Here is a 13,825-nt window from a genome sequence, read left to right on the forward strand (position 1 = left end):
AGCTTTTTTTTTTTTTTACTTTCATTTGATTCTTTTTATAATTCTTTGATTTACACAATGTTGCAGCACATGTTCAGACGTTCCATTATTATTAAGTGCAAATAGTGTGAGTTTATGGTCATTTTAAGGTGTCTGACTTTGATGTTCTGCGTTAGCACTGATTTCAAACTATGCAGAAATTGTCACAGAACACCTGCTTTAAGTTACCCTTTCACCTTTGCTTTATTAGATCCATCAAATGTGCGATGCTCTTCCTCTCTCTCTTGAGCTCTTCTGAGACAGCTCCTGAGAAGCTGAAAAAAGTGACAACGTTAATAAAACAGTGAAAATTCTTCATCTTCTTAAATTGAAATGTTACTTCAGAAGAAATTCATGTATTCTGTGCTTGTGTGTGAGATTTGGTAAGAGCTTGATGGCTCTTCTCCACCTGGATGGTCTCAGCAATCATCAGCCACGGCCACACTGTCCTGTCGGTGTTTAACACCTTTGGATCTGAATATTTGTTCTTTGGTATTCAGGGAAAAACCTCAAAAAAGTGAATTTTACCCTGCCTTCACTGTTGCTCAAAGATTACTGAAGTCAGAAGGCTTTTGCAATAAATCTTTATTATTAGGCATAAAGGTTCTCCATGTTTTAATCACAAAATTCATTTTTAAAGCAGGTAAAGACAGAGAAAATTATCAATTAAAAAAAAATCCTGCTCATATTTCAACATGTTTTTCAAGCAAATAATATTTAGTTTCACTTTTTAATTTTTGGGAAGATTAAGTGCTTTCAGGCCAGAATGAGGATGTCAAGGACAAGATATCCATGATTTATAGATTGCCTCCAACCCTTGGAGAAACTGTGAATGTACAGTACCTTTAGAGATCACACATGACATCAAACATTTGAAGCCTGGTCTCCTTGTGAGGGCTTTGCCTTTTTGTTTGCTATCTTTAGAATTGTGTTTTCTCAGTTTTGTGAGTTCTCCAGTTACAGTCTCACCTGGTTTCAGTTGCTAAACAGCTGTCTAAATTGAAGTCATCATCCTGGTTGTCAGGTCATTTGCTTTGTCAAACTTCTCCTTTTTCCTTTGTCTCAGTATTAAACCTGTGGAGTTTCTGACTCTGTGTCTATGCATTCAATCCTGACTCTCCTTTGTGGGTGGGATAAGATTTCCAAAGATTTCCAAAGATTTTTGTGATAAGATTCAGTCTCTTTTTAAATTCATAATAAAATAATACTTTTATCTACAATCATTATTGTATGAGGTTATCCTATGTTAAGGCCTTTGTAGTGGAGAGAATTAACAAATGTTCTTTCTTTTGTTAATTGGTCTATAAGAGCTTACACTGAATGGTTGTTGTTGCTCATTTTTCATAGTCACAGTAGAAAAAAAACATGTCTTTGTTATGAATTGTTATTTTTCATTTATTTGTATCTACCAATATAGTTTTTTGCTGTTTTGTCTTGACTTTTGCTATTGTCTGGATCTTTCGACTTATTTTTTTCATTGATTTTTTCTTTACATCCACACTTAAGTGTTTTTTTTCTTCGGATATTTATGATTTTGCAGACAGCTCCTATTATAAGCTAAAAGGTACAATAGCAAAAGCTGCTGCTTTCCTATAAAGTCTTAATGTAGTAATTTAACTTGACTTTCATTCATGGAACATACAGGGACAGTAATATTTGCTTATTCTTTCAAGTCCCTGTTATCCTGTTGTCTTTGACAAATAGACAAATAGACAAAGCCTCCTTTTTTGTGACTTGCCCACATGTCTTTTTCATCAAAAACAAAAGCAAAAGTCAATGTAACACTTAAACCTAATGGATGGCTTTGCTATTTTTTCAGAACAGAGCACATTATATTTGCATTTTTAAATAATTGATTTTTTTTTTTTTTTTGCATATTTGTCTTTAGTAACCTTAGATTTAAAAGTACCCGATTAGTATAGTCTTCAATTATAGACGGAAGGGAAAACAAGAAGTTGTAGGAACACATTTTGTCCAGCCAGGGTCACTGTTGGGATGGTTGTAATTGAGTCTCCAAGAAGTTAGGCCAAATCCATCATCAGAAAATGATGTCATGATTCACGTGGGTTTAGCACCAGTGAACTGATGTTAAACAACATTAAATATTTGTGTTCTAAATGTTGCTTTTTTGGATCTTTAATGCTCCAACTTACCCCTAAGAGAAAATAAACAACGGCTAAACAACATATTGTCAAAGAAAGGATTTTCACAAAATACAGATTGAGATTTGTCTACATAATATGGATTAATTGTTTTGGCTCATTATCCTTTCTGATACAGTGAGAACTTTTAAAAATATTTTTAAATAATCCCAAATAATGTCATCCAACCCTCCATGTTTTTTTATTATGTTGTCCTTGATGTAGCACAATGGGTGTATCAGAACATCACAGGTGGGATTCCAGTCAAGTCAGGTTGAGTCAAGCTTTCTTTGAAAAGACTTCAAATGAATACGAACTTTCATTTTAGAAAAAACAACAAAAGTTGCGTTTTTAAAATCTGTGTTCATTAATAATGAAAATGAGAGAAATCTGGAGCAGTGGAGGTCTTCAGCCTGTGCTAACTGCAAGAGTGATGGAGGGTTGCATGATGTGTCCTTTATGTCTCCTTTTCTTTTTACATGTCAACAGTGCATGTGGGTGTACGAAAAGCAGGACAGCGCACGTGTGGGTGGAGGTGCATGCATGCCCTCACTGGCCATGTGTGGTAATGTGTGTACTTTTGGTCACACAGTGTCTTTTTTTGTGTGTGCTGTACAGTGATATTGTCCCAACGGTGTCACGTGCGTTAGAATATGCTGGCTGCTTTTGTTGTCCCCCTGGCTGTTCTGCTTTTCTGGCACTTTCATACAATGGTGCACTTGAACACGGTGATGCTATTAAGCCTTTCAAACTATTACAGCTTGAGTTCCAGCTCTCAGGAAAGACTAGCATTCTAGATGTAGATTACATGGCACGGAATAAATCGCTAAGGAACAACAGCAAGGACTGAGTACCACATCCAAACATAGGTGACAACTAATGCTGCACAGACGTGAGTTAAAGGACTGCATTATTGAGGGTTTTGTAGTTATAAAAGCAGTTAGGTGTTGCTAAATCTTGTGGTAAACTAGCAGAAAGGCATTATATAGCCAAACGTACATGTAGTCTGACCATGTGTACTAACTTTTGGACATTTTTTTGGGGCACACTTCAAAGGTAGTGGTACAAAATTGTCGAGAAAGTACATTTGTAGTCGAAGGAAAAAGGATACGGGATCAGTTAACATAGCAGCACCACTGGACACTTCTTTGTGGCTCCTATATTTTACTCTGCTTGCTTTTAAAAGGAACAGTTTGATAGTGTCAACAAAGTGATACTATCACTTGCCTGCAGTACAAATACCCTCATCAACTGGTCAAATGTACTTTTTTTTAAAAACAATCTTCTTTCTAGGAAATGTCTCAGCAAGCAGACGCCTCTCAGTGCAGCGAGGTTGTGGTTGAGTTGGAGTCTGATGCCAGAGAGTCAAGAGTTAAAAAAGCAAGGAGCATACCAGGTTAACATCACTAGATATGTCCAGGATTTCTGCAGAGCATTTACATGGTCTTTGAATTTTAATTTCTCATTCATGTTCTTGCAAGGTTCAGCTCTTGTCTACCTCAAAGGTCCCAAGTTTCTCATCTATGTCAGTGGAGCCTTGTCAATGTGGGTAAGAAACCTTTCCTTTCATAACCTGTTCAAAGAACAAAAGATTAGAGAGCAAAAATGAAAGGTGGTTGGGTTATGTAAGCATTCTGATCCAGTCTTGTAATTACAGACGTCATGATATGTTTTTTTCTGTCTTGTTTTCCGTAGGGTGACCGCATGTGGCACTTCGCAATCTCTGTTTTCCTCATTGAGCTGTATGGCCATAACCTACTCCTGACTGCTGTGTTTGGACTGGTGGTGGCAGGGTCAGTGCTCCTGTTTGGGGCCTTGATTGGAGATTGGGTTGACCGTAACCCTAGAAATAAAGGTACGCAGATGTTTATCACATGTCGATGTAAACTTTCGCATACAGTACTTTATTGAAAGTGCAAACATATTTTTCATTCAAGTTTCAGAATAAGAAATCATGTTTTTAGTTTCCACTTTGAGTATTTCAATCACTTTTAATTGGAAATCAATCGTTTCAAATTGATGAAAATTATGATTTTGGTGTTTTAACATTTTCTTGTGGCATATTTCTCATGATGGTCATGTATAAAAAAATTCAGTTTAAAATATGATTTCTTAGTATTTATTTCTTCAGATCATTATCATTGGATAAAGCTCGTAGTTGTGACGTAGAAGCTACATGCTTTATGCTCCATTGCATTGCATCCACTTGTAGACAAATAGATCCATGCACATCTTCACTTTCCTTGTCTGAGCTGGCATCTGACTACCGCTGGATAACTCTAATTTTGCTCGTCTTTTTTGTTGCTCCGATAATGTTAGGTTAGGTATGTGAGGGTCTGTAAGCTAGCAGGTAGAGTGTGTACAAAGGAAAGATGGGAAAAAGATGGGAAATAGGGACGGGCTTACTACGTGCCAACAGTCCCGCCCCCAACCCAGAGGCAAATTTCTGATGAACTACTGCAGCCCTGCAGAAACGATGTCCTAGAAAGCATCACAGTTTTTATTTTGCTTAAAAACAACACAATCATAATTAAAACACCACTGGGAACCCTTTACAATAGATCAGAATATAATGGGAGTGAGACTTAAAAAACAAACAAAAAACGTGGTGTTTCAAAAAGTCTGAAACGACCTTTTCTCATCTTCTGTTTTAGTTGCCCATGCATCTCTTTTCATCCAGAACACCTCAGTGACTGTTTGTAGCATTGTGCTTATGTTGGTGTTCTCATACAAGCAAAGGATTGAACAAATCTGGGATGGATGGCTTACTGTAAGTAGACACTTCATTGATGTCCTGTCAATTATTAGTAAATACTGTCAAAACACAGTAAAATAGTGATCTATTCAGACTATGCTAACCACAATCCTTACTGGGAGGAGTCACTCTGTTGTTCTCTTGTCTTTCTTGTGTCACTGCTGTTTGTCCTTTGAGCTGGTGGCTGCTTTATGCTGTCATAGTAACATGTTGCATCGCAAAACTCACACAAGGTGGTTTGTTATACGGTGGTGATCATCCTGGCAGATGTGGCAAACCTTGCAAGTACAGCGCTGACCATTGCCATACAGAGGGACTGGATTGTAGTTATCACAGGCTACAACAGAGGTCACCTTGCTGGTGAGGGCGTTTACCATTTTATATTCTTTGAATATTTTGATCTTGCGTTTCAACATGACGCAGGATGAATGCTTTAAGAAAATGTTTTCTTTACGTTGTGCTGTGGTTGAAAATTTCACGGGAGAACACGGTTTAACCGATGTGTGTTTCATCCAAACAAAAGGAATGAATGCAACCATGAGGAGGATAGATCAGGTGACGAACATCCTGGCCCCACTGGCAGTGGGACAGGTAATGACCCTGGCCTCAAACGTGGTGGGCTGTGGCTTCATCCTGGGGTGGAACCTTTTATCTCTGATTGTAGAGTTCTTCTTCTTGTCGCGGGTGTACCGCATTGTTCCTGCTTTGTCTGTCAAACCACCCACAGATGAGGATGATCAGGTGTGCTTCAAGAAGAAGATAAGGAGAGGAAATCGAGGTATGAACTGAATGCTGGGAGTTTTGGTAAAAACCTTCTGCCTTATTGAAATGCCATAATTTTATTTTAAAATTCTCTAGAAAGATCCTTTAAAAGCCCACAGTCAACACTTATGAAGGGCAATTAAATCACGATTGCACATATTAGTAGAGATGCTTTTTATTATTATGCTTATTATTAAATGTGATAGTAAAAAGGTGGCATCCAACATATAGTAAAAAAAAAAAGGTCATTAAAGTTTTAAAGTTCGTTTTTTTGTCACGCACAAAATCATCAACAAAAAATGTATACATTTTTTCATTGAGTAAGAAATCTTTTGTTAACAATTCAACAAGTGCCATCAATGATAAAATAAATGGGAAGATGCTTCCTAAAGCTTTTATACATACCGTATTTTCCGGACTATAAGTCGCCCTTTTTTTCATAGTTTGGCAAGGGGTGCGACTTATACTCCGCAGCGACTTATATTAGAAATAAATACATTGTTAACCCTCCTGTTCATTTGTGAGGAACAGAGATGATGCTCCTGGGTCAATTTGATGTATGAGGTATGTTAAGTGTTAAGAGTATGTTAAGTGACTCAGAGAATCAGCAAACCTTTTTTTGCAGTAAGATCTTGAAGGCTAACAACCTAATATTCTATTTTCCAATGATTTCATAGATTCAGAAATGCAATAAAAATGACAACTGTTTCTACAAATACAGGATGAAAACAGAGTATTAGTTGGCTAATGATGCTTCATGAAAGGAATAAATAAATAAGTATGAGAAAGAATTACTGTGAAATTATGAGATAAACAGTCTGCTATGATTGTGTCATATGAGGTTGTGGAACTTATTAGTTCTTGGTCTCAGATATTGTCAAATAAATTTCCCGTCAAAATGCGACGTATAGTCCAGTGCAACTTATCTGTGTTTTTTTCTACTTTATAATGCATTTTTGGGCTGGTGCGACTTATACTCCGGAGCGACTTATAGTCCGGAAAATACGGTATGTATTTAGCTTAATTAAGAGTTTAAACAAAAGAAAATCTAGCACAGGTATTTTTAGAAAACGTTTTATCCAAATTTTGTTTAATAAGTTGAATGCCCTGTTCTTGTTGCTTTCTATGACTTTTGTTGATTTGTGTGTGGAGAGCAAAAAGCCTTCTGTAAATTACATATTCTGGATGATTATTTTTCTTTTACCAGTTTCATATTTAGATGCTTATCTCTTTCAGTATGCTTATATTTTTGGTGGTCTTCATTTTAATCATTATTGAAATATTACGCGTTTTAATAAACCAAAAATACATAGGCAGATGTAACGTTTTCAGCATTCTGAAGCAGAATTTATTTTTTGAACCATATTTTGAAAGGTTTCATATAAGTACTGTCACTTTAACCTGAAATATTTATACACAGGATATATCCATTTGGTATTTATTCGTATTTAGCCAATTTAGCATTTATTGAGGCTGTTTGAGCAGTGTAAGTTAGTATTATAATATATTTTCTTGTGATAATTTCCAACTTCCGTCAGCTAAAAAGCATTACTGTAAATTAATCAGGTAACTTAAGCTCTGGCATTGAATAGAAGCAGTGCTGAAAACAGCTCTAAAAGAGATGATCCAAAATGAAGCCTGACATTGTTTTTTGTTTTTGTTTTTTGCATCAGGACAAGGCCTTGTTGGACAACCTCAGGCTCTGACAGAGGGCAACTGCAACTTAAGCGTGCATTCAAAAGACATCACAAAAGTGCCTCTGTGTTTCCGAAGGTTTCGTTGGTTGGTGAGCACATGTAAAGATGGCTGGATGGCCTATTATCACCAGCCTGTTTTCCTGGCAGGAATGGGCCTGGCTTTCCTCTACACCACAGTCTTGGGTTTCGACTGTATCACCACCGGCTATGCCTACACACAGGGCATCAGCGGCTCTCTTCTGAGTCTGCTGATGGGCGTGTCAGCTGTCGCAGGGTTAATGGGCACCATAATGTTCACCAGACTCAGGAAGACCTATGGCCTCATTAACACAGGCATCATTTCCAGTTGCCTCCATCTGGGTTGCCTGCTCTTTTGTGTGTGTTCTGTGTTTGCTCCTGGAAGCCCTGTGGATCTCAGTTTACTGATGCCCTACTTTACCTACAACTCATCTGCTGAACCTGGAGGGATGGCAAGTCAAAGCCAAAAACACACTTACCCTTTGACAGGGGGCAACAATCAACCACTGCTCCCCGATCGCTCCTCCATCCACTGGACCAACAATACAGTACTTTTTGATAATGTGCCACCCGGAACAGCACCAGAATCGTACATCTCTATTATTCTACTGTTCCTCGGAGTCATCACAGCACGCATTGGTAAGTGTCAAAAGTTGACTTATGCTACGTTTGCATTGGGCACGTGACACGTGTTCAAGAATGAGTGTTCATTTATCATATGGTGTTCACGCTGGACTGTCACTACCCGATAGCGGATGCAGTTACAGTTAGAAGAAGCTTGGTAAAAAAGTTGAAGCCGTGCAAATCACATGAATTTTGCCCCAGGCTTTTTCTTTAACAGCTCTGTTTCAATAAATGAAACACTTGGTGTTGTATAATTCAAGCCGGGTACAAACTGCAATTATTCATTTCTCCTCCATGATCAATTTTCAAGCGTCTGGCACTTTGGTGAACGAAAAAGGACGCCAAATCTTAGTCCCTATTGATTCAACTGGTTTAACTTTCAACACACGTTCAAGAGATGCATGTTTTGTACATAGAGCTCAAAAAAGAGTCTTAAAGATGTGGTTAATGACAGGGCAAAGTGAGAGTTTTGAACGTGGAAGCCAGAAACACACATATACACTCACTTACATATACATTTCATGGAAACCCTTGTTGCTGAGGCCGGTGTGAACGTAGCTTCAGAGTGCTTTCACACCGTTGCTACAATGAATGGTCTACTTTGTCTGGCAGATTCGATTTTCTTTTGGTCAATCAAGTAAACTCTGGTCTGCCTGAAAACAAGGGTCCCAGTTTATTGGCCAATGAACCCTTGTGTAGCTCACCTATACTGTAAATCCACATTGACTATTGGAAGACCAAAGAGGAAAAACAGTGTGCTATTTGAATAGTAAAAACAACAGCAAGAGAGAAGCATGAATTACAAAAGAAAAAAAATCTGAAATGTCTCTTTAGCACATTCCACATATACACATGCCAGTCAAGGGTCTAGAGTTCACTTAGGGCAATTGTGTCCCTCAATGAGGATAATTTGAAACTGCATATTTCCCTTTACAGCGTGTGAAAGGAAAATACAAAATACAAATAAAGGCCAGATAACTATTTTAAAAAGCACCTATTGTTTGAAAATGTTTTTATTTTTTATGTTAGAAAAATATCAAATGAATGTGCATCCTACTGTGGTTCCTGTAAAACATTACCCATGCATCACCTTTTATTTTATGATTAGCCTTATGGACTTTGACATCTATCTTTCTGTCTGAGCAAAAGAGAAGTCAACGGATTTTTGAGGTTAATTTCTTGAGCTCACAAAATTTCAATTATAGTAGTGTCTGCATCCACACAATTTAACAACTAGTGTAGCTCAAAAGTGTTTAACTCACAACTAAGCTCAAGACTGGAATAAAGCTGATGCTCTGCTGATGTCTGATTTTACTGAAATTCCTTTTTTAATGGCAACTGTATTGTAGGTCTGTGGTCCTTTGACCTCACCGTGACCCAGCTTCTTCAGGAGACCATCTGTGAGTCAGAAAGAGGCGTGGTGAATGGAGTTCAGAGCTCCATGAATTACCTGATGGACTTGCTTCACTTCATCATGGTGATCTCCGCTCCCCAACCTGAACACTTTGGCATCTTAGTGATCATTTCTGTATTATTCATCACCACCGGGCACACGATGTACTTCATGTATGCATATAAAGCAAAGAGAAAACACCGCCTGGATACTTAAACGGGTAGAACAGCTTGCATATCCTTGCGTTTTACGCTTACCAGCACTGAATCCACTTCAAAATGAATGCCTCGCTCCTTTTCCGTCTGCAATCTCCTTGCAACAGTCTGTTTGGGACTGGGCTGGGCTCAGTCACTGTCTGGTGTGCCACAGCAGCAGAGCTCAGGTGCAGTGTTGTCTTCGACTCATTTGCATCCGCTGAGAGGTTTGTGTACCTGTCTATCCTAAAACAACAGACAACCAGACACAAGTCTAAGACTTCAGCATGTACCTGTGTGAAGTCTGCAGAGGTGTTGCAGCTGTTAGACGCTTTCTTAAGTCTGGCAGCTAGAAGAAGGAAGCGGGGTGTTGGGGAGGGTGGGTGCATGGCGAGATTTGTCTGTCACTCACTCAGTAAGGAGCCAGTGTTCCGAAAAGGACTTTAATGTGAATGATGTACAGAAAAACAAGCCGGAAAGTTCCTCTGACAAGTGGCATTGTTGCTACTGATCCGTCCATTGGAAATATTCCAGGTTGTCCAAAAAGGAGCACAAAGGGAAAATGATGTGGGGACTGTTTTATGAAACAATAAATATTAAAGGCAGCCTACCCCTAGAATGGACAAAGTGAAATGACTTCCCCTGGTTTGTTTCTCTGTGGATGAATCAAGCAAACAGTTGCCTTCCTGTTATGCACGTCAGCCTTGTTTTTGTGCTGCAGCAGTACAAATCAGCACATCATAAAGCGCCAAACTCCATTAGCACTTACTTAATCTAGATTTTTCATGTATTTGGATGAATTATCTTCTTCAAAACATCCTTTCCCTTATAAAGAGTGGCATTGTTAGTTTCATAGAAATCCAAGAGGAGCTCCGTTTTCTGACAAGGTTGAAACCAACAGTAGTTTTATAGCAAACGTTGATCACTATTGTTGGAGTTATTTGTTTTAGCCTTTGCTTCATTCTTCTGTAGTTCGGATGAACTAAACACTAAGTTACCTCAGCTAAGAATACAAACATCTCGGGACTCGATCTCAACTACTTCATATTTTTATACTTTGTCAATGTACAGAGAAGATCCAGGCTGAAGATTTTGCCAAAGCAAACACATCAGATCTCCATATATTTGTATGTGAAACTGTGAAGCTTCTGTATTTTTTGTTATCCTTATTTTTATGACTGATATTTATGATAATAAAGATAAATAAGTGATTTTGGGTCAATGACTTGATGATTTTAAAGGATATTAAAACACAAGGGTATTATGAGACATTTGAGGCTCATTCTTGGTTGATCGGTTTTAATGCCACATATGTTAAAAAATGGAACTCTTTCATAGTAGTTTACAAAATATTGGAATTCTGTCATCAGGAATGAAGCTGGAGTGGTGACAACTTTTGCAAAACCAACCAATCAGATGTCATAAAAAAAGCTAAGACTGCAGTTTTAGGCAGAAGTTCCATTTCTACTCCATTGCAGCTTTGATGTTGGATTTGACCTAATCCAACATGCATTTCTTGCAACTAAAAATGTGTTGAATTTAGTTACCAAGGTCTTTTTAGTGCAACAGAATAGTGCCAGAGTATGATAACTATGGAAAAAAATTGTTCAGTAAAACACAGTAGGGGTGGGAATATATACCTGTAAGTTTGCTTCCTCCCACTCCTTTTCAAGCAATTCAACAAACTCTCTTACTCTCTTAAAAGTAATTATAATGGCTTCATTTACATGTGCATATGGACATGTCCATCCATCCATCTTCTTAACCTGCCATATCCTTTTTTGGGGTCCCAGGGATCCTGATGGGCAAAAAGTGGGGTACACCCTGACACCCTGCACATGTCACCATTCTACTGCAGGGCCACATGATTTCTCCTACATGAGCACTTAGGGACAAGTGCACTCTGAATCAGCGACAAACCTCTTAATAGTACAATGATCACGCTTACGTTTTTGTGAAATATCCAAAGTTTTCATACTTTGCCAAGGCATTTAACTATTTCTCACTTTTTCAGCAGCAGAGAGATCCTTTTTCTTTCCCATACTCACTAAAAATGTTGGTCTGCTTAATAATGTGGAACGTCCTTCTTTGGTAGATTGTCCTTTATTTGAACTCACCTGACAAACTAATTATCACAGGTGTTTGAGATTGATGTCAGTGATCCAAAGAGCCCAGAGACACAGCATCATCTATAAAAAAATTGCATAATACTTTAGAACACCCTGTAGAGTAACCGATTAGCCCTTGAAGCATCTTTTTGGAAGGTGGGAGGAAGTTGAAGGTCCCAGAGAAAATCCATGCATACACGTGGAGAAAATGTGACGTCACTGAAAGGTCCCAGCTGGGATTTGAATCAGGGACTTCTCACTGTATATGGACATAGGTGATATTTATATTTTCTTCTTTAGTATTTTTTTATGTTTACTTGCAAACAAATTGACATGTAAAGTAGCATCTGAGAAAAAAAAAGTAAAAAAACAAGACATCTGCACTACTTGAAAAAATTAATTCCAAAAAATTCCAAAAAATGGTAAAAAAAAACGACATAAAAAACGACCGACAAAAAAGATTAGTCTGAAAGAAAACTCCAAGACATAAAATAAATTATTCCGTAGCGTTTAGTCTGAGTTTTATTTTGAAAATGCATTTGAACACTTCAAAACACAGGCTTTTTGGTTTTAAAAAAAACTTAAAGTGACACTAACACAATTAGATGGCCCCTGAAGCCAAAACTGCTTGCTTGCTCAATAGAGGAATTTGCTAGTAAAAGGATCTACTGAGACCTGTGTCTTTTGTTCTTTATGTCTTACTCAAGTTAAATTTGTTTTGGCATCGAGGTTTGTGCATTTCATCCTTTTTATTCTACGTTTCTGTTCCTCTTAGTCCTTGTTGGCGAAATCCAGTCACACCTGATTTCAATTACGGTAAAGTTGCAATTACACCCTCAATACATTCAGGTAATCTCCGTTAAATCTTTAATTGTCCCCAATGTTTTCTTTTTTTGGGGGGGTTATTAAAGGGTCAATTATTATACTTTAATCATAAGTTTAAGGGTTTACTGTCACGGTGCCTCGGTCTGCCCCGCCCCCTCAGCTCTGCTCCTGACTTCCTCCAGCTGTGACCACTTCATCTCATCAACCTGCCTACTCTTAAGGAGATCCAACCCATTCATCGACGCCAGTTCGTTAACTCCTAACGGTGACTACGCCTGGTCAGCCTGCTCAAGTCCCATGTCTCTGTCCTGCCTTGCTCTCATGTTCTGCCTCTCTGTCTCAGGATTTACCCAAACGAAGGTCACCTGTGTGGAAGTCTGCCGTCACTCATCTGCCGTCCTGAACCGAGCGCGGAGTCCTCCAGCCGCGGTGTTCCCTCCAGCCTCGCCACGAGCCACGTCCGGATTCCCTCCTGTCAAAGGATTTATTCTCTTCAACTTTTCCTGTGATTAAACTCACTTACCAAGTTACTTACCCGACTGATCATTCTGAGTTCCAGCATCTGGGTCTGTCTCGCCTGAAAACCATGACATTTACCAGCTCCTGTTTAGTTTTTATAAGTAAAGATTACATATTTTGTACATATATGCCAAATATGATGTCATTATGTTATTTGTGACTTTTACAGACAGAAGAGAGAATCAGTTTAAGAAAGTTTGGAGCCTGAAATGACATCAAAAGTAAAAAAACGATATTTTGCCGACAAAATGGTAACATTTCGCTGTCATGTGTGTCTAACCTAACTTCCAGCTTTAATCTATAATGTTTTAATGTGTTTTTTTTATCCTCAGTACCTGAAGGACAGATGGGAGTTGCTGCTTGTAACCAAACATTATTCATTAGACAATCAATTTTGTTATTCCACTAAATACGCATTACTTGCACTTCAAGTTGGACAGAAATACTGATCACAGATAAAGAGGATACTTTTTAATAGGACAAACATGTTCCCTTGACCCCACTACAAAGGGTAGAAATATTCCAGTTATGTGGAGAAGAATGGTGTTTATTCCAGATGGTCAGGAAGGTCTCAAGACCTAAATATGGAGCAGAGACCAGCAGTGGTTCATTTCTGTGGGATGACAGGACTTCCCCTTTGAATTCTGTTTACATTTACACCAAAGAAAGGACATTTGAACGACTCTGAAAGACTGTTTTTCAGGGATTCCACAGTTTAATGTTCTCTGTGAAAAACCAGAACTCATTTTTTATTCATTCATATTTAACTGA

General features: G+C 38.2%; 1 protein-coding gene and 1 long non-coding RNA gene across 4 annotated transcripts; both read left to right on the forward strand.

The window, feature by feature from the left end:
* The first annotated feature begins 2,477 nt into the window (after window positions 1-2,477).
* Window positions 2,478-10,803, forward strand: LOC101158134 (solute carrier family 40 member 1-like). 3 transcript variants are annotated; one of them, XM_023964676.1, is made up of 7 exons: window positions 2,478-3,555; window positions 3,641-3,708; window positions 3,855-4,014; window positions 4,814-5,274; window positions 5,438-5,692; window positions 7,350-8,030; window positions 9,365-10,803. In XM_023964676.1, exons 5-7 carry the CDS (start codon window positions 5,440-5,442, stop codon window positions 9,622-9,624), a joined length of 1,194 nt encoding a protein of 397 aa, XP_023820444.1. In that variant the 5' UTR covers window positions 2,478-3,555; window positions 3,641-3,708; window positions 3,855-4,014; window positions 4,814-5,274; window positions 5,438-5,439; the 3' UTR covers window positions 9,625-10,803. The 3 variants fall into 3 exon arrangements, with proteins under 3 accessions (XP_023820444.1, XP_023820442.1, XP_023820443.1); XM_023964674.1 differs by having other exon boundaries at window positions 4,814-5,692; XM_023964675.1 differs by having other exon boundaries at window positions 3,641-4,014; window positions 4,814-5,692.
* A 1,956-nt stretch (window positions 10,804-12,759) lies between these two features.
* LOC105355919 lies at window positions 12,760-13,127 on the forward strand. Its single transcript, XR_910232.2, has 2 exons — window positions 12,760-12,800; window positions 12,879-13,127. It is a non-coding gene; the product is annotated as an uncharacterized LOC105355919 (long non-coding RNA).
* The last annotated feature ends 698 nt before the right edge of the window (window positions 13,128-13,825 follow it).

The sequence above is a fragment of the Oryzias latipes genome, chromosome 16 (genome assembly GCF_002234675.1).
Source record: "Oryzias latipes chromosome 16, ASM223467v1".
In the NCBI taxonomy this organism is placed as follows: Eukaryota; Metazoa; Chordata; class Actinopteri; order Beloniformes; family Adrianichthyidae; genus Oryzias; species Oryzias latipes.

Coding starts and splice junctions, on each gene's coding strand:
- LOC101158134 (XM_023964675.1), top strand. CDS start 5,329: ATGACGCAGGATGAATGCTTTAAGAAAATGTTTTCTTTACGTTGTGCT. Junction 5,693..7,349: donor GATAAGGAGAGGAAATCGAG/GTATGAACTGAA, acceptor TTTTTGCATCAG/GACAAGGCCTTGTTGGACAA. Junction 8,031..9,364: donor AGTCATCACAGCACGCATTG/GTAAGTGTCAAA, acceptor ACTGTATTGTAG/GTCTGTGGTCCTTTGACCTC.